A 20,929-nucleotide genomic window follows, 5' to 3' on the forward strand; every position below is an offset into this window, starting at 1 on the left:
ATCAACCTGCTTAAGACAAACAAGACTATTTTTTTCAAATAGCAACCGCACGAATTCCAAACCAAAAAGTATTATACTTAATAGTAACCAACCCAATACAAGGAAAAACATGCATAAGACGATACCCATCCAGCCTTAATGAAACCACCGCCAAAATTATAGTATCACTTACTGTAACTTCTGATTACAGGTAAGTTATGGCACTGACGAAAAACGAGATAACTGTATTGGGAGAAAGAGCTCTGTGCAATGGGAGACACGATTACCTGACCTCAACCACATGGGAGATTTTTTTAAATCCGAGATACGTGCTGTAAAATTTCAGGATCTGGATCATCTCCGGGAAAGGATAGCTACTGCAACGGATGCTCTGCATTTCACATTTTGAATAGAATTAAAGCAAATATATTGAATTATCTGAGAAGGTGTGCTGAGACTGGAGGCAAACATGTGGGGGTGTTGTGCATTATCAATTCCCAACGAGTATGTGAGCGATGCTCGTTGACCAAGATTTTCGTTCGTTGAGCAGACAGATCATTTTCTTGACGGTGTTGGCCCATTGATCAAAATATCGGTGCCTTTGAATAATCTGTGATCAATGTGGCTGCGTCGAATGATCAACATTTCAGTCATTTTGACAAGCTGTTAATTATGGAAATGGTTGATGTGGACAAAACTCGATTTTCCTTTTCACAACTTTCCAAAACTTTCATTTTAATACAATTACAAAATGTGGAATATTATATTGCCTTCGGTTACTTGAACTTCCTCTGTAGTTACGTTATATCGCAATCCGTTAGTCACAAATACTTCTTCAATAGCGGCCTTCTTCACACAATTTTCCTCATCTTATTCTTTGTCTCACGAGATCGAAACATAAAAACGATATATTCTGTGCCTTAAACCTGTGGCAAGCGAGGTTCACGTTCGCTCAGTGAGCAGTGTTCGTTGAGCAACGCTTATTTAGCCGTCAAGTAGCTGAGCGATCACGTTGCTTGCGGAGCGCTCCGATACTTGACGCGCCCGAGGTTTCAGACTCGATGATAGACATAAGTTATTCTGTTATTCAAACACATCATTTTAACTCAAAATAGTTCATGTATAAAAGTAGTTTGCTTTATATGCAGGTGTTTAATTTGACCTTTTACCTATTCTATACCTATCTGTATAATTTAAGTTGGTTCTATTCTCTACTTTTTTCTCTCGCGGTGAGCTCTGTAGTGAAGTGTCGAGTGGAGCTATTGCCTCCGAAGGCTGATGCAGAGGAAAATGATGGTGGCCTTTTCTTGCTGCTGTAGCGAGAAGGGTCAAGAAGGGTGTGAGGTACATTAGAGAATTGGCAGCTATTGCTGACATGTAGAAAAGAAGAGGTGTTCGACTACGCAGTGGCCTATATGAAAGGCAGAGGTAAAATGACGTCATGCTCCTATAAATATTCCTGTTGATCTTTCAGTTGAATATAATGATGGTAGTTCCGTGTTAATTCTTCTTGAGATCAATGATATTCAAAATTTGACCCTCTCCCTTTCTTTTTAGTAAGATACCTCAGTGCGATGAATGGAGTACACCTTTAGGTACTCGTACGTGGAAGACGTCCGGAAGGTGGGAGGGAAAGTAGGACCACGCACCCCCATTTGAAAATGAAAATCAACCAAAGATTATATATTTCACACATAACAATCAGTAATAAATGATAATGATTGTAAGAGCGTTCCAGGGACATGGTAAGTTTGAACTGAAGCCTTCCTTTCTTTTTTTGGAGGAGACAACACTATTATGGGGGAAATGTGCCTCGCTTGTCCCACCGCCATTAGAAGAAATTCTGCGGACGTCCATGGTTGGGGTACGTTGACCTTTCTTGGTATCGTCCACTGCGTTTAATTGCTCTTTAGTCTTTCTCTGTAGCAGGGTTGGTATCGAGAAGAGACTTGGCAGACTATCGTATCTTGCATAAGAATGTATAATTTTTTTTTACTCATCCCGATTTATTAACACCCCCTCGTTTTCGTATTGATATACATAATATATACACATATACAGCGTGTCACTGGACTAACTTTTGCAGCGTGTGGAAACCATTAATTAAAGAAAACATTTTTTTAAAATTCACGCCTTGTTCCAACGTTACGAAGGCTTGAAAACAGAATTTTACCATGAATGCATACAACTACGATGCACAGGTTCACAGTTACCACGGATGGAGTTGCAATTAAGATACAACTAAATATATTACCTGTTGATAAATAATCAGGCAGGTACCAGATAGGTATGCTCGAATAAATCACTCAATAGAGTAATTTTGGTTTAGGTCAATTTTCAATGTAGTTCTTCGAGGTGGTAGTCCTTGGCCTCTGTGCTTCTGGAGACGAAATAGTTTGCTTAGTTTTGTGCCGTTTAGTTCTATTTCAGAACTTCTCAGGACGCAACGAAAACATTTTGTGAATGTCCTGGCACCCTCAAAAGATTTGCAAACGGGTGATGATTCTTCCCTAATTCATCCAATGTACTTTCTTCCTTTCCATCTCGTCCTCCTCTTCATGTGTTGACACTCAAATTAAAAATCAGAACCATACACGTCGTCTCTTTCTGAAGTCACACACAAAAGTTTGTGTTAAGTTTATGTGGACTCGGAACTTTATCTAGTTTAAAATGGAATCCGAAATACTACGTACCCCCCCCCCCCCGGTCTCTCCCACTTGAGGTCGAAACCGGAACCACCTGTTATGTTACCACTACACGTTCGAGGAAGCACTCCAAAACTATGTGCAACTGATGGCGTGATTCAACATTAATATTTACTCGCATTACCTGCACGGTAGGCAAGCTGCTTCACTGTTGACCAAGTTGGGTTGTCTACATAGTGGGGGAAAATTACCGGAAATTCTTCCTCATCACACCATGTTACATATCCTGTACACACTGATTACAAAACCGACCAATCTCAATAGTCATCCACACCGATTTTGTTTGTTGCATTAAGATACATTTTCAACACTATTTTCACCTAAATACCTAAACCAATTAAAAAAGATATACATAAATTCTGTTTCCCGCAGACTTTGTACTGAACTGTATAGTGTATTTAGGCCTATGCCCTTTAAATACACCATAAGAAACGTGTTTTGTTGCTATAAACGCAGTTTTAATGCACATTCTACTGTTCTTTTAGGTTATTTCGGTTAATCCGGACTTTCGTTAAACCGGTCAACTTATCCCCTCCCCATTTGTCCGGATTAACGAGGTTTTACTGTATATGGATCAGCCAACACAGCTAGTATGGGGTGGCCACAATCAAAGTTGCCTTACTCAGAGCCCTCAGGAACCTGTTCGAAGCAACAGATTAAGCTGAAACTTGGTATAGAGGCTATGGAGACTATGGGGAAGCTAATGCTGACGGAAAAAAAAGGTTCAAATTTTCACCACCAAGTTTCAGCGTAATCCGTTGCTTCGAACTGGCTCCAGAAGGCTTTGAATAGCAGGCACGTATGTATTTCAGAGGGAGTCCGAACCAATGTCTCAGAAATAATAATAATAATAAAATGATACTTAAAATAATTATATTAAATTAAAATATTAAAAGTATGAAAAAATAATTAATATTGTATTGTTATTATAGCATCAATAGGTATAAGAATATATATATAATAGCTCACGTCGTCAAAATTTGTATAAAAACAACTGCCGTGGCAAGGATATTAATGTCAAATAGATAAAGAATTGAATATTTTGTGAATAACAAAAAAAAAAAAGGATGTTAGATTCAGTTGGCGAAAAGTAAAGTTCCCGATTAATATTTTATGCATATTATCACTAGTGCATAAATCTTTTTAGTACTGCCCTTCAAAGCCTACGATCCCAATATAATCCAGGAAATAAATAAGCATCGATTATACAACAAATGTTATTAAAAGGACATTTTCATGATTTAATTTATGTACTTTTTAAGTATTTCGGGAGGGTCCGGATCCCCTGGACCCTCCCCCTAAAAACGTCCTTGCTGCGTAGGGTTACATACTTTAATTGTAGCCACCAAGTGTTAAAGATAAATCTATCACCGCACACTGCCACGTGCCATGAAGGCATATGGGGAGATTCATAACCTCTGCCATTGTGGAGGTGATGTGATCAGCACCATACACTGGCTGTCTTTAAACTCGCCGCCAGGTATCAATTTATTAAGGCTGGCTGAACCCCAGAGCTGCTCCATGCTGGGAGAAAGAAAAACTCCCACCTAAGTTATTACAGCCTGGTCTCCTGCATGGAAGTCAGACACCCTGCTGACTGTGCCACTGTGACTCAACAAGGGTTAGTGTTAGTGCACAGTGGTTGGAAATAATGTAACTTCAAAAATTTGTGTTTAGATGCAGGCGAATTAAGGGGGATGCCTGTAAGAGCAATCACCCCCCCCTCCCCTGAAATGTCTAAAACTAGCTGTAAATCGTCAGTGAACATGAATAAATGGCGATCTTACCCTTGTAACATCTAAAAAATCATTCCTCTCGACTCTCAAATTTAAGCAATAATCCTGTAGTACGTATATCTAATACTAACAATACATTGTCAATAATGGGTAATTAGACATTCCCTGCCCTCCTCCATCTAAAAACGAACCAAGATTTACACAGCAACTGGTAAGCCATAAATGAACTTAGTAGCATCAACGAAATGAATATGCTACCACAGATAAACATTGCTTATCTGTGACGCTACTGTTCAGTAAATACTATAATATGAATTCACAGGGTTGCTAGGTTCTTATAAAATATGTACACACTTTCAGCGTTATACAAAAACCATTAAACAGAAAACAGACGGGCTTTATGCTTAGTACGAGAGAAGTGAGATGAAAGTTTTTATGAATGTAGTTGTTTGTGACGCAGCATCATATGAGCAAACATTGCATTAGCTATGCAAAATGTTCACTACTCAACATTAGATGAAAAGTACACGAACACACTGTGCATATATGGGGCCGGAACAGAACACCCAAGAGAATTGGATAAACAAGTGTGGGATTTACTGAAAATGTATTTTATGCTGTATCTCATACAAAGGTACAGTATTACAACAATTGAAAGAATATACATTAACGTGCATAATGAGTTGATGCTCTCAACTCCAAGACAATGAACGCTTCATTTTCAACCTAGATGGAGCTCTATACCACTGGCACAGGTAAATTTGAAATTACATGATGAAAATCTGCCTCAACGTTGCATTGGCCACTCAATGACTGACACCGACATGTTGGCCACAAAGAAGTCTGGATCTAACGCCTTTTGCATTTTTCCTGGAGGGTTATATCATAGTTCTTGTAAGTATAAACAGTCAAAAAGAACACAATGCCGTAGTTGTTGCAACTGTTGACAAGAACATACTCTGGTGCATTTGCACTGAATTTAATTATCATATTGATATCTGCTGTGTGGGAAAACACAAGCACATTAGAACATCTCTAAGTTAGTCATACAAACAATGGAAGTCTTATGACAACTTCAATAATACTTTGGTTTTTAAACATGTTGAAAGTGTCTATTTCTTGTAGTAAATATGCAGGTGGGGATGCTTTTCATCATGCATAAATGCTACATGATTCTCAAGAAAACTTCAACAATATTTTGTTACACACACGTTCATTATTCATACTAACATTATGTACACAACATGCAATAAAAGAAAAATACGTATGTTTAGAAACAAAGTTTTTTTTATTTAAACCTTTAAAACAACATACAAAAATTATATCCCAAAAAGTATTTTTCTTTTTACTGAATACCCGCAATTTGAGTTAGTGCCAAATAACCATTTTGGACTTCAAACAAATGTCATTTACCATCTTTAATACAATCGTGAAAACAACCTGAATATTTTTTATTCTCCTATTCGCACTAAAAATATTACAAATGCCAGCAGTCAGTATCTACAGGCTGCCTGAAAGGTCCATAACCATAGGCCAAAGGTAAGCCACTGCACTAGGCCAGGGGATATGCAAGACTGGCTGGATATCACGTTTCTGAAACACTGGATTCATCACAGAGAATATGTTGAATGGGGCTCCACACTCGTCAAATTTCAATCCATTGAACTCTGCATTTTCGGAGAAATCCCTGATGCACAACACAAACATTTGCATTCTGGTCGACATCTGCAACAGGATGCAGGGATAATTCCACACCATAGCTCCAGAATATGTTCTCCATGTCGTCAACAACCTATGATTCCACCTACAGACTCGATTGAGGACATGACATATTGAACAAATCCTGAGATTTAGCTTATGTAGATTGGTTTTTCAGACAACCTGCATATGCACATTTCTTTACAAATAGTTTCTACTAAAACTGACTAAATTAGTTATTAAGTAGAAGACAATTCTTTCTTTTCATTATTGAAAAAATAATGTTCTGAGAAATGATCTAGCCTAGCCCCAAGGAGTACGGATATAGAACCAACCTCTTCTGAATATTTATGCAAAAACACGTTCTGAATTTTTGTCAGTATCATATTACATGAATGGCAGACTGCATTGAAGTCAGTGTCAAGAAAAACTAATTAGTGGTTGTTGATATGGTCCATAAAAGTTTCCATACTAGGTTTTCAGTACTGTTTTCTGTAATTACTAAGTCTGAGTTTATGTTTTAAGTCCATTTTATGCACAGATAGGCTAATTGGGACTGGACCTACAATTTAAAGTGTGTTCTGAACCAGTATATGTCTCCTTCAGGAATCGAATCTGGGACTCCTTGCTTGCAAGCCAACTACGTTACCACTATGCCATTGAGGAGATCTTTCTGTTATTATTGTCAAATATATACAAATATATGACATAACAACATATTTATAAACATAAACAAATTTGAAGCAGGGGTCTTTGGTTGTGTTTGTTCCTCATAAATGTCATTGATTCACCATTCAACCTAAAGAGGTGGAAATGGAAAGTAAAATAACAAAATATGTACATATAAATACATATATAAACAAATTTATCTTTACAATGCAAGATTAACCATGTATGTGAGTTCTTGCTTGCGCTGTTTTACCTGTGGGGTTAAACACAGGTAAAACAACGCTCTGTTAGTGATAGAATCTCCCAGTGTATAAATGTATGTTAACTTACAATTTGGCACACACAGGAAGACTCGAAAAGGCAGGTAAAACGGTGCAAGCGAAAAGTCACGCAAGGTTCAAGTCCTAGTCCACTCTGCATTTATTACTTAAATTTCCTGTGCATGTCACATCATAAAGCAACCATTTATATGTAACAAGTGCACTCACGGTCCCCGAAATGACGTGTCAATCATACCCCGGCACGGGGCCAAACGTCGTTATGTGTACGGGAGACCGGTCGTGACTCTCGTTACATTTGGCGCCGCGAACATGGGACGGCAACTTTTGTCATGTCTTTCCAGGAAAGCCAGGTTGCGAGAGCGGTAGAAATTTCATTGTTGTATACGTCACGCATAAAATTCTTGTGTTAGGTTCCTGGTTATTTGTGTGTTTTTCGTTTTGTATTTCGAGGGTTATTTTGATGTATTTGTCGTAGGTTCACGTGTAAGGACACGTTATTGGGCGTAATTGGTAACAATAGGGCAGATATTTTTTTCGGCAAAAGCAGCAAGGGCAGCTGCATAGGGCATTTTTTATGTACTTTTTGTGTACTTTTTTTTGGTTTTTGGCGTAATTTATGGCATCAGGCTGAGTTGCGGGATAAAGGATTCCCGACGGACCTCCTTTTTCTTTTTATGTATCGATTTGTAATTCACATTTTGTGTGAGCTCGCGTAAGTTTGCGTAACTGTTCCAAAGTGCGACAGAAAATCGAGCAGATATTTAGCGAAAGGCCTTCATGAGATTAAGAAATCGTCGTATAGACTGTTTGAACAAGAGTGACGTCATGATGGTTTGCGAGGCTTGTGGAAAGGAATTTGCTGATTTCGAAATCGACAGCGAGGGGGCCAGACCGGTTTGTCCCCAGTGCAAGGGGCCGTTGGAAATGGAAAGAGAGATACCAAGTGCCCAAGGGTGTACATCGTCACGTGCGGACAGCGACCACAGCAAGGAACAAGATGACGTAGGAAGTAGCAGTGTTGCCAACCAATTCCAGCTGATCCTCCAGGTGCTCCAAGGAATGCAGACCGAGATGCAGACCATGTTCCAAGGAATGGAAACCAGGATGCAAACCATGTTCCAGGGATTGCAGACCGAGACGCAGACCAACATCCAGGGGTTGGAAACCAGGATGCAGACCGACGTACGAGGGATGGGAGAACGCCTCCAAGGAACAGTTCGCGCCTCCGGAGAAGAAATGACGCAACAACTCCTCCCAACGATCCAAGAATCCGAGGCTCAAATCAAACCCAGGACCGAGGAGACCGACGCTCGCATCATGGATCAAGGAGCCAAGGTGGCAACACTGGCGCAGAGCGTACGTGAACGAGAAGGAGCCTTGCAACACATCGGCCAGCAAGGTGCACAGCTGGAGTTCCTTTGCAATCGGAGCAACGATGCCCTCGAGCGACAAGTGCGGCGAGCAGCGAACCCAGCCGAAGGGAATCCCGAGAAGATAAAGGGAATCGAGGAAAAACTACAACAATTGAACGTAGCCGACGTTCCGGGATCACCGCGAGAGCCGACAGCTATGACGTCATCGCAGCCAGCTGAAGTTCCTTCGCCTTCAAGGAGCACGAGTGACGTAAGACCGACTAAATGTGTCAGCCGAGGAAGCGAAGTGGAATCGGGACTACATCTTCCATCGCCGCGACCGTTCGAAGCCCAAACTTCAAGCCAGGACGACATACGGCCTGAACCACCGTCCGCGGGGAGAGCTTTGTTCCTGCCCGAATATGAGAAAAACTTCAAGAAGTTCTCCGGGGACGTCAGGATATCGCCGTCTGCCCTCGTCGAGGAATTCGAAGCCACAGCCCGGGAGTTAGGACTGGCGGATGGAGAGCGATTGCTTGTACTGAAAGGCTGGGTGCAAGATCGAGCACAGAACAGGCTGGATCAGAATGAGACACTTTCATTCGTACTCGGCGTTTAGTGAAGCCTTCCTGACGCACTTTCTACGCTCTATGCAAGTGAAGGGAAAGATCAAGAAGCTGTTTTTCATGTACGACGGGCCGTATTTTTGCAGAGAACTGCAAAAGGTGGAACTGCTCCGACGAAAAGCGCCAAGAGTGGTTAGCGCGATATAAAAGCACAAGCGAGTCTTTGGTTTAAATTCTGATAAGGATGTGAGGTATATTTATCCAATTTTTGTGTAAATTATTGAGTGTATAATATGCATATTTATTATGAAAATTGGAGGTATCATTTATATCATGTGTGTTGTGTTATCGAACTGGTTGACTTTTCCTGTACAGGGTGTTAAAAAATTTGTAGTCAAAATTTCATGCCCCAGAGTAGTAAAACATTTTATTCGCCTACAGAATCTTTTGATCGGAAGGAGGGCGAGATGTCACGATATCTAGTGACATGTGAAACGCAGTTCGATGTAAATTATTTTTTGTTTATTGATTCATTTTATGCACAAACATGAAAGTGTGAGGTTTGATTTATTTTGTGAATCAACTTGTATCCGAGCCAGACGTCGGGAGTTGGGGACGAGCTTTTCTTGAGTGACAGCCGCCGCTTAGAACATGACATATTTGCACCAATACGGAGATAAGGAAAGATTATTTTCGCCGCTACCGGGCTCGAGTCGCAGCAGGCGTTCGAACCCATGTTCACGGATGACCAGGAAAATCAGCTGGAGCCCAAGCTTGCAAGGATCGACGACGCGCACTTGACCGCGTTTCAAGACAATGGAGAGAGGTCATTTCCATCCCTCTGAAACAGAAGCCAAGCCACTAGAGCGTCCTTTTCAACGGAAGAATTCGAATCTCTTATATATAGGCAGTACTATGATTCCAGACACAGTTTTTACCCGGATTTCATAGAGAGAGCATCTCCGCGCTACACTCTCGCGTGATCATTGTTTTGCGTCCGTGGACTTCGTTTTCTCACGTACCGTGAACGAATCGCAGATAGAGAGTTACCAGTGTGCGCCTTATTTTGGTGAAGATTGCGCGGTGATTTGTTTTTTGCCAAGCGTTAACTACATAATCATGGGCGGCTAAAGGAGATTGAGAAGGGAGTCTGTCGACTTCCCTGACCCCGCAACGATGCATCGCCATCTTCCGATGAAGCCAGTCAGTCAACGCCAAAGACGACATCAAAACCAAACACTGCCCAAAGCCCGAAGGACGTCTTCAGAACGACGCCGATCGAAGCCCGTCACCAGAGAGAGAGATTGAAGGACGACTCCAGAACGACGCCGAATCGAAGCCCGTCACCAGAGAGATTCCGAACCGACGCGTGACCACGTACACCCGACGCTAGTGACAAGAGGAAGTTCTGAGGAGGTGCAAGTACACCATATCGTCGCAATTATTCTTCGTCGCGATCGACCTCGGAAGACAATTTCGCCACAAAGGAACCGTGTAAAAGTCCCGCGTCCAGGAGAGATGAATGACCACGCCATGTAGCAGAGTCTGGTACAGTTTACTTCAGAGGGTCTCATGTCCATGTAAACGTGCGTCGTCAGTATCAACACCGTACAGTTAACGCCGAAGTCTCACTTATTCGCAAAGTTACTCAGGAAACATTTTTGGTATTGTTATAAAAAAGAGTTATTTCATGTTCAGATGTGCTAATTTAATTGTCTGCATTCAGGGTTAGAAGCTCCATTTCATTTCTTTAATATTTAGTATAAATTGTCAAAGTGTCCTCCATTTTTTGTGTAACCGACCGCCCCGTCGCGCCATTTGATTTGTCAATACTTGACTGATGAGTCCCTTTTAATTGTGGAAAGTGTAAATTTTATTGCAAGGTCGTGCGCATGACGTAGTATTATTTGTTGCATAGTGGTTTTTAAGGCAATTTTTGCTTGCGCCGACGATTGATTAGTGTATTCCGGCAGCTGGAGCCAATTAAGTTTTTGCATCCCTATGTAATTGTGTAGTTGTTCTCATTGGACGAGAGAGGCTTATGTGTAATACCCCCGTCCGAGAAACTTGTATAATGTCGTGCTTACGACTCGATGCATACGTTCATTCGAACGAAAGATTTAACCACGCCGACCCAATTGTCTTAGTTAACCGCTTTCCGAGGGCTGGCACTTAAGTTAATTTAAAAGAGCACAGGAGCTGGCAGACAAATGCCCTAAATTCACATTAAGGTTTAAAACTAAAGAGAAATGATGTGTTAATGAGATCCGTGATTTGTATCTATACTTCACATGTAAAAATACCTCATGTGTGTGAAAGAGAGATAGAGTGAATGTTGTGAGAGTGAGGAGGCTTTGTAAACAGTTGTTGATTGCAATATTTTTTTGTTGTTACAATATATATTCACTTTTTACCGTTCGTCAGTGTTGTTATTTGACGTTTTTCAGGTACCAGATATTATGCTATTAGTGTTTTATGATTGTTCGAATCTACATATCAAAGGTAAACAAAACAGTGTAACTTTTCAAGGTATTAATCTCCGCCTCGCAATAGTATGACAATAAACGACCGTCTCAGTACCGAACTTGATAACTGGACCGTGAGTCACGACCGGTTTCCCGCACACATAACGACGTTTGGCCCCGTGCCGGGGTATGATTGACACGTCATTTCGGGGACCGTGAGTGCACTCGTTACAAAGATCACAATAGGTGTTGCAAAAGGTGGTCACACACATCGATGTCCTCCGTAGCATTTGTGGAATTATGGAGAATATTGTTGTTGAAACTGTATCCATTCAGTTAGTGATCACATGGAGATTATCTCTATACATTCTCTCTTTCAAATAATCTCACAAATATAATACAAATAATACAATCATCACCAAAGCCAGTTAACGTATTTCCTTGGTTTGGTGTGGGCAGACCACTTGATATACAGCGTCCTTCATAGGTGCCGACTTTGAGGGGGAAGGCACTTTTGCCCCCCCCCAATTTATTTTAAGTTGGCGCCTCTGGTGTCCTTTCAAGGTGTCGGAAGATCTGGTTGTTCTTACTGCATTATCTCCACATGGGTGTTATGTGATATGCATTGAATATACACTTCTGGTGTAAATGCATCACTGTCAAATTGGCACACATTTGCTCAATGACACAATACACACAGAACTTTTGGAGGATACTCCCTACTTGTGAATTATAGCCAGATCAACAACTTTAAAAAACATACATCTGCTATGTAATTATCACAGATTTGCCTTCAATCTTAAGAATTTCTAGTTTAAGAAGTCCTCTACCCAAATTCTACATGACTACTTTATAGCAATTATCAAGCAAGTGTTGCTCTTTGTCCTGTAAGATCATCAGGATCATTAAAATTTCCTCCTCTGGACTTCACAAAGTGTTCATATCTGAAAATAAAAGAAATGGAAATATATTTATTGGATGCTTATCAGATTACTGATACATCAATAAAATACTTGGTAGAGAATTGTGAGAAATCGGGTTTTGTTTTTGAGGTGAACAAATCAGGTTCTCATGAGAGGTGAAAATTTGAAATCACTTGTTCATCAAAGTTGGAACAGTAACGTAATTTTAATTCTACACAAAAAATCTTCTTCAGAAGGTGAATAGGAAATTTCTAAAGTACGTATAATAGGGTCATTCCACGCCACATATTGACAGCTCCCAACACGACCATCTCAGATTTTCGTAGAATTTGGTAGCCTGGTAGAGGACATGAAGTAACTTACATGTGTAAAATTTTAGCCCTCAGTCATACACAAGTGTTTGTACAGCAGGGTTGCCAAATTCATAAAAAATGTCAAATTTATGCTTACAAGGTAAACAAAAAAATCATAACTTTTCTTCTAATTATGGTATAACTTTCATTTTGGGCTTATTTTGAAGCATACAGCATACAGCATAGTTTTCATACAAAATAGTCTCACATGAAAATATTTTAATTTTAATTTCAAAGTCACGTCATGTGACCTTTGGCCTTGAATACCTAAAACAACGTATCTTCAATGTTTGTGGAAATAAGGCATGATATACAGTTAAATGTACACTTTGTTTGGTGTAAGTTTCATTTTGGGATGGCTTTGGGAACAGGAATAAGAAAAATCTGACAATTATATGCTATGCTACTTTCAGTGAACACCTTACAGTCTAGTAAAGTAATGTCATTTTAGGAACTAATTACAACAGAAATGAAACCAACTGCCTTTATAGTAAAAAAATATATGAAGAATCCGATTTGGAAGAGTTTATCACTCTCTGACCTTTAGGATCGCCGCCATCTTGAAAAACTGGCGCCAAAATTCACCTTCAAAATTAAAAGAAATAATATCTCGAAAACAATTAATTGTACAAAAAAGTGAAGATAATCGAAATGTTCCAGCAGATTTGCTAAAATATGGCTTTGATTGATTACCTTGAATCCTAATTGAATTGGAAATCTCCAATTATTTACTTAATATTTAGAATTGGCGTAAAAGTGGGTTTCTGACACAAATAACAGCAAATACGTAACAAACTATGTGATTACGTCCCAAAGTCACTGGACCAAATTCATAGCTCATGATTTTCTCCAGAAAATGGTTATTGTTTCATGCCAGTAGTCATGAGCTTCGATGAAATTCCGAAGATTATCTAATATTGCTTCAACTCTGAAAGATAACAGGATAGTGCTGCTCTTGGGTTTCAAAACATTAGGGTGCTCGATATTCTTCAAAAACCGAGCGTATTTGGAAGTAGATTTTCATCTGCGATCAGTTACGGATATACTTCCCTTTTTAAGTGCACGTCTGTATGTACAGGAAATGATGAAACCCATCTTGTAATCAATCATCAGCCATGTATGAAAAATCTGCGACGTGGCCCGTTTTGTGCTGGCCTGGCAACTGATCTTGTTATAGAACCGTGTTTCACAGTATCATATTAGTTAAATATTGTGCATATATTTCGAAACAACAAAAAGAGCAGCCAACAAACTCAAGTGAAAGACACACTGCAGAAAAAATACATTACATTCTCACCAACAACGCAATAAATGGAACACGTCAAGCATAGGGAAACACATGACACTGTTTTAAACTACGCATCTCCTCAACCCCTGACTCTACCGGCACAAAACAATAACCATGTTCTAGAGAAAATCATGAGCTATGAATTTGGTTCAGTGACTATAGGACGTAATCACATAATTTGTTACATATTTGACGTTATTTGTGTCAGAAACCCACTTTTACGCCAATTCTAAATATTAAGTAAATAATTGGAGATTTCCAATTCAATTAGGATTCAAGGTAATCAATCAAAGTCATAATTTAGCAATTATGCTGTAACATTTCGATTATCTTCACTTTTTGTGTACAATTCATTGTTTTCGGGATATTACTCCTTTTAATTTTCAAAGTGAATTTTGTGCCATTTTTTCAAGATGGCGGCGATTCTAAAGGTCAGAGAGTGATAAACTCTTCCAAATCGGATTCTTCATATTTTTTTTACTATAAAGGCAGTTGGTTTCATTTCTGTTGCAATTAGTTCCTAAAATGACATTACTTTACTAGACTGTAAGGTGTTCACTGAAAGTAGCATAGCATATAATTGTCAGATTTTTCTTATTCCTGTTCCCAAAGCCATCCCAAAATGAAACTTACACCAAACAAAGTGTACATTTAACTGTATATCATGCCTTATTTCCACAAACATTGAAGATACGTTGTTTTAGGTATTCAAGGTCAAAGGTCACATCACGTGACTTGGAAATTAAAATTAAAATATTTTCATGTGAGAATATTTTGTATGAAAACCTTATATGCTAAGGGAGCATATTTTGTATGCCCCCTTAGCTTCAAAATAAGCCCAAAATGAAAGTTATACCATAATTAGAAGAAAAGTTATGATTTTTTTTTTATTACCTTGTAAGCATAAATTTGACAATTTTTGTGAAGTTGGCAACCCTACTGTACGAACACTGTGTATCACTGAGGACTAAAATTTTACGCATGTAAGTTACTTTATGTCCTCTACCATCCTCCCAAATTTCACGAAAATCTGAGATGGTCGGGTTGAAAGCTTCATTTTTTTGTGATGATTTGGCATGGAATGACCCAGTACTGTTGCGAGTCTACATCTGTGTAATGTTAAGTTGAAAATCGTTTGACAGTTCATTAAAAAAAATAAACTGCATTACACAATACTAAAAAATAACAGGATGGTGAGAACAATAACTTCTTGTAAGGTCGCCAGGTTATCTAATTAAGTGTACTTGAAAACAGATCTTTTTTTTAAGAAAACCACCCAAACCAGATGAAACTTTAACATATAGTTTTGTAAATGATGGTTAAGATGTCACAACAACCAATTTTAATAAAAGGATGTCTCGAAAATAAAACCTCTGGGGTCCGGGTGGACCCTACATTAAAATATTAAGGTTTAAAGGTAAAATACAATAATACAGTATTGTTTGTATGTAGGATATTAATTACGAGCAGTTTGTTTGCTAACAAAAAATAATCTAGTTCTCCATCATATTACTAAAATTAAATTTTACTTTACTTGCGTTACTTTGCTCACTGTTCAATTTATTCATAACAAAAACTGAACTGTTCCAAAATTTACACTTGTGGTTTTACTTTCTCAGAGATCAATAGCTTCGTGACTGAAATAAAGTGAACATACACAGGGGTGTGCAGCATATTTATATATACACCCAGCATCTCCACCGTGTTAAGGTTTTCTCATTTCAGCATTTTTCTCGTCCAATATTATTCAAAAGCTCTTAATTATTACCACTGCATGAAATGCTCGAAAAGTAGCTGTTGTACAGCCACGCAAATTCTAGAGAAAACCAAGCTACACTCACCTCATCAAAGCTCCTAGCACAACCACTTCACTGTCGATAAAGAAGAGTGAATTTTATCTTCAATTCTAGCCTCACACTTTCTTCTCTCAGAGTAATTTATTGACCCTACTTCTGCTTACCTTACAGAATTTCCAAGCTTATCTATAAGGAACCAATACAAGAGGGCACCTGCATAGCCAAGTTGCTTTTGGTGCGGTCCTGGGTTCGATTCCCTGCGGGAGCCCCAAAATTTCGGCGTTGACCCAGCATCGTGAGAACAATTGGGAAACCACTTGAAAATAAGAAGTTGTGGGCTCCGGTCATGAAAGCCAGAAAACAGCGGCGATGGGATCTGATTCGCTGATCACACGTCACCCAATGAGAAAGCAGCTCTGGCAGGCCCTGGCTCTTCGAGGGCTGTTCCGGCACGGAGTTCAGTTTTAGTTTTAGAACCAATACAAGTTGCATCGCAAGTAGAGAATACCTTACTTGCCTGCTGGTTGCTATGAACTTCATGAGGATAACATTGGTTATCTTGCCCAAGTCATTCATGCCCTTACAATGGTTCAAATGAAATTGTAATGTCTACACTACATGACAAAGTAAGACTAACATATCAGTGTTAATTTATTGCATAACTTTCCAATCTCTGGTTTCCAGAAACAATATCTGACATTGGGATTGTAAATCTGTACAAACCACTAGGATAATAAATTGTTAGAAAAATTGGTGTTTGCTATTCTGGATTATTTTTTCCTATCAGTACAGGTCTATGACGAAACACCAAGTGGATTCATCCTTAATTCCACAATTTTTGAATTTCCTGATAATTACAAAACATAGAACACAGTCCATGCCTTCCATACTAAAGCAAATAGAATACCCAGAAGAAAATAATATAGCATTTTTTTTAACAACTACAAAGTAACACTTTAATAACACATAACTTCTGGAAGAAAAGTTAAGTAACATGTAAGTCTTACATTCGTTGATACTTCTTTTTCTCTTCTGCTGATAAGGAAGGCCTGGTATCCTCCAACGCTGCCAAGAGATGAGACTGAGTTAAAACCACCTCCAACTTTTCAACATTCTTTTCTTCCAGTTCTGAATTGGCACTTGTGTCATTCTGAAACACAGATTTTTTTTCAACATATGTGTATGTACATATAAATGAATTATGGATTAACACATGCACATATGCAGTAGCATGCTTCAATACTGTCCTGAAACTGTGAAGATTAATATTTGACACGTTTGGACCTACAAGGAAACAAAAGTGATGCCAATATAAATTTACAGATACTAATAACCATTATGTGTCCGCTCTGATACAAGAACTGAAAATGTCCCAGACCATAAACGTAACATCCTTATTTATTGTATGTAAAAAAATAATTGCAGTACGTTTTTCTTACAAAAACAAAATACAGTACATATTTTGATATTTATTTTACAAAACCAGTGTGTAGGAATTATTTTTAAAAATGACAGAATTTTGCACTAAATTACAAACTATATTTATGGGTATATCCGATCGGCAATTTTAATGATAAACTGATATGACTATATCGACCAATACTGATATAAAGTACTGATTAATGTGTCCCAGCTGTAATATTTGGTAAGTTGCTGTGGTTGAAAGACGTCACAGGTGGGCATTATGACTGGTATTTCTGTACATTTCCTGACACACCTAAGGAGAATGCTAGTATGGTACCTTTAATGGTACATTTCCCATCCATCAACCTCTCACTTTCATTGTAATTCAAATAATTGCACAAATAAGCAATATTAAATAAATCAACCAAAAGACTATTGTGGAAATGGTTACAAACTGATGGTAACTGATCACTATCATTATTTTTTATTAACTCGTATAAAAGCAGTATTGGGATATTTAGACAATAGGTTCTGATTATGAGCCACTATAACAATTTACTCTATAAATAATGTACCAGACTACTATCGGGTGATTCCCTCGCTAGAGGCCCCAAACTTTTGTCTATAAAACTGCCATTTACTTAAAGTTTGTCTTGAAATTTTGTGTACACATACCTTCAACAATGTAAAACAAGATCTAACCCCTCGCAATAGGTTTGGACTGTTCCAGTGACCTTAATTTCTTTTGTTCCGTGACATTGCATCTCGGTAGTGTTGGTGTTGGCTCGAATGTATAGGGATTACAATCAGGGGGTGCTCGTTCGGCGGCGCAGATCGTATGCGCAGTTGTCCGTGGTTGCATTACGTCATCGTCGAGAAGCTCGGCACGGAAAACGCTGGTTCCTTATGCAAATATTGAGATATTTGACTACGAATATCTTCTAAAATATAGTAGCAGGGGAAAAGTTACAACTTTTACTGTTAAGATTCATCCTTTCTAATCAATTTATCACAAAGTTGATTCAAATGTGTAAAATGCTTTTCAAGAAATCGTGTTACGAAGGAACCCCTGTTTTGTTCTCTCCAGGCTTCCAATGTAAGGGAGTTTTAACTAAAGCGCGTTGGGTTTCTTTTTGCTGTATGTTTTAAAATAAGATTATTTTGTTCTTGTCATCTTAATTCGTGCCTAAATGTTATGGAAAGCTGTGAAAACTATTATCAGAAAACTAACGGAAGAAATCTAAAATATCTCAGCCTTTCCAGTCGGTAATTGCGTAAGTAAACGAAAAGACAAGATTGTTATAAAAAATGCGGGATTGCCCATTTTTGTGAAAAAGGCATTGTGCGAGATCTAAAAAGCAGAAAATTTTAATATTGTATGTAAATGTAAGGATTTATAATAGAATAAAGCGAGAAGTTAACCGCACGTTTAGAAGTAAAAAAAGAGATTACTTGAAAAGCAAAATTAACGAAATTGAAACAAACAGCAAAAATAAAAATATCAGAGATTTATATAAAGGTGTAAATGAGTTTAGAAGGGGGTGGCAACCTAAAGTAAACTTGATAAAAGATAAAGACGGTGATTTTCTAGCCGACCCAAGAGATATTCTAAATAGATGGAAGAACTACTTAAATGACCTTTTACATGTTCATGTAGGAGATAAATCAGAAGTAAATGAAGTCCACACAGCAGAACCTTAAGTTCCAGAACCTAACTTGACTGAAGTTAAAGATGCTATTAAAAGGCTAAATAATAACAAAGCACCTGGCATTGATTTAATACCAGCTGAGTTAATTAAATATGGTGGAAATTCATTAATATGTCAAATTCATAAATTAATTTGTTTAATATGGAATAAAGAAGAAATCCCTCAACAGTGGAAGAATCCATAATTGTTCCTGTGTTTAAAAAAGGTGATAAAATGAACTGCAATAATTACCGTGGAATTTCTCTACTCTCAACAACATATAAAATATTATCTAACATTCTTTTAACAAGACTAACCACATATGCTATGAAATTATAGGTGATTATCAATGTGGATTTAAACGTAACAGATCAACTACAGATCAAATTTTTCACATCAGACAGACACTTGAATATAATCAAAATGTCCATCAGCTATTCATTGATTTCAAAAAAGCATATGATTCGGTCAAAAGAGATAAATTATATAATATATTAGTAGAGTTTGGAATACCTAAGAAGCTTGTTAGTATGATAAAAATATGCACCAGTGAAACAGAAAGTAAAATTCGTGTGGGTATTAATATGTCTGACAAATTTACAATTCATGATGGGTTAAAACAGGGAGATGCGTTATCTCCATTGCTCTTTAATTTTGCCTTAGAATATGCTGTTAGGAAGGTAAAAGAAACTAAAGAAGGACTAAAATTAAATGGTGTGACTCAGTTGTTAGCATATGCAGATGATGTAGACTTACTGGGGGATGATGTGAATACAATTAAGAATAATGCTAAAATATTTTTCAAAACTGCTAAACAAATAGGTTTGGAAGTTAATAAAGAGAAAACTAAATATATGCTTACAGGCCGAAACCAAGTGTTAGGTAATAATCAAAATCTAATTATTGATAACAACTCGTTTGAACCAGTTTCCAAATTCAAATACTTAGGAGTAATATTAACAAATGAAAATTATATCAAAGAGGAAATAAAAAGTAGGCTTAATTCAGGAAATGCATGTTACTTCTCTCTTCATAAATTTTTGTCTTCTCATTTAATATCTAAGAAACTAAAAGTTAAAATATACAAAACAGTAATTTTGCCTGTAGTATTATATGGATGTGAAACTTGGTCCCTTACATTGAAAGAGGAACATAAATTGAGAGTATTTGAAAATAAGATCCTTAGGAAAATCTTTGGACCTAAAAGGGATGAGGAGACAGGTGAGTGGAGAAGGTTACATAATTTAGAACTACATAATTTGTATTCATGTCCAGATATTATTAGAATAATGAAATCAAGAAGACTTAGGTGGGCAGGCCATGTGGCACGAATGGGAGAGGAAAGAGGAGTTTACAGGATTCTTGTTGGGAAACCTGATGGTAAGAGACCTGTAGGAAGGCCAAGTCGAAGATGGAGGGACAACGTTGAGATGGACCTAAAGGAAATCGGTAGGGATGGAAAAGAGTATATAGAACTTGCTCAAGATAGGGAAAGATGGAAGGCCTGTGTTGCTGCATCCATGAACCTTCGGGTTTAAGAAGGCTAGGGAGTTAGTTAGTTAAATGTAAGGATGTAATAAACGTGACTGCTTCCCGTAAAATATCACTGCACTCTCCACGTTTCTCTTCTGTTTTTTCTTTGGCGCCGTCAATAGCTTCAACACGTTGTTTTTTTTATACACATTTGTTTTAATTAGTATTCTGCTCGTTCCGCCACCTGAACCAGCAGCTAGGGCTCAAAGGGCAGTGTAGTTACACCGGAAGAAGGCTCGGAAATGGCAGGCTTCAGAAGTTAACTCATCCAAATTAAATTAAACAGATATGTGCTCTCTCTAAATTTACATCATAGTTCACAAATAATTTGATTAAAAGTTTTAAAAGTATCTGTTTTATTTAATAACATATTAATTGGTGCATTCTTCTCCAGCATAGCTACAGGCAGTGACCACACTACAAGGGGGGAGAGCAGCACAATTTCTCTCTCTCTCTCTCTTATCTGCCACCAGTATAAGGACAAAAATAAATA

General features: G+C 38.2%; 1 protein-coding gene across 1 annotated transcript in view; it reads right to left on the bottom strand.

The window, feature by feature from the left end:
* Window positions 1-11,684: 11,684 nt before the first annotated feature.
* LOC145988087 (peroxisomal ATPase PEX1-like) overlaps window positions 11,685-20,929 on the bottom strand; it is a 134,999-nt gene continuing 125,754 nt past the window's right edge. The window contains exons 10-11 of the mRNA XM_083122921.1: window positions 16,819-16,961; window positions 11,685-12,395 (exon numbers count right to left, since the gene is read on the bottom strand). Coding sequence (XP_082979047.1) covers window positions 12,314-12,395; window positions 16,819-16,961 — 225 coding nt within the window. The 3' untranslated portion in view covers window positions 11,685-12,313. The remainder of the gene's footprint in view (window positions 12,396-16,818; window positions 16,962-20,929) is intronic.

This window comes from Lepisma saccharinum, chromosome 5 (genome assembly GCF_977018435.1).
Source record: "Lepisma saccharinum chromosome 5, izLepSacc3.1, whole genome shotgun sequence".
Taxonomy (NCBI): domain Eukaryota; kingdom Metazoa; phylum Arthropoda; class Insecta; order Zygentoma; family Lepismatidae; genus Lepisma; species Lepisma saccharinum.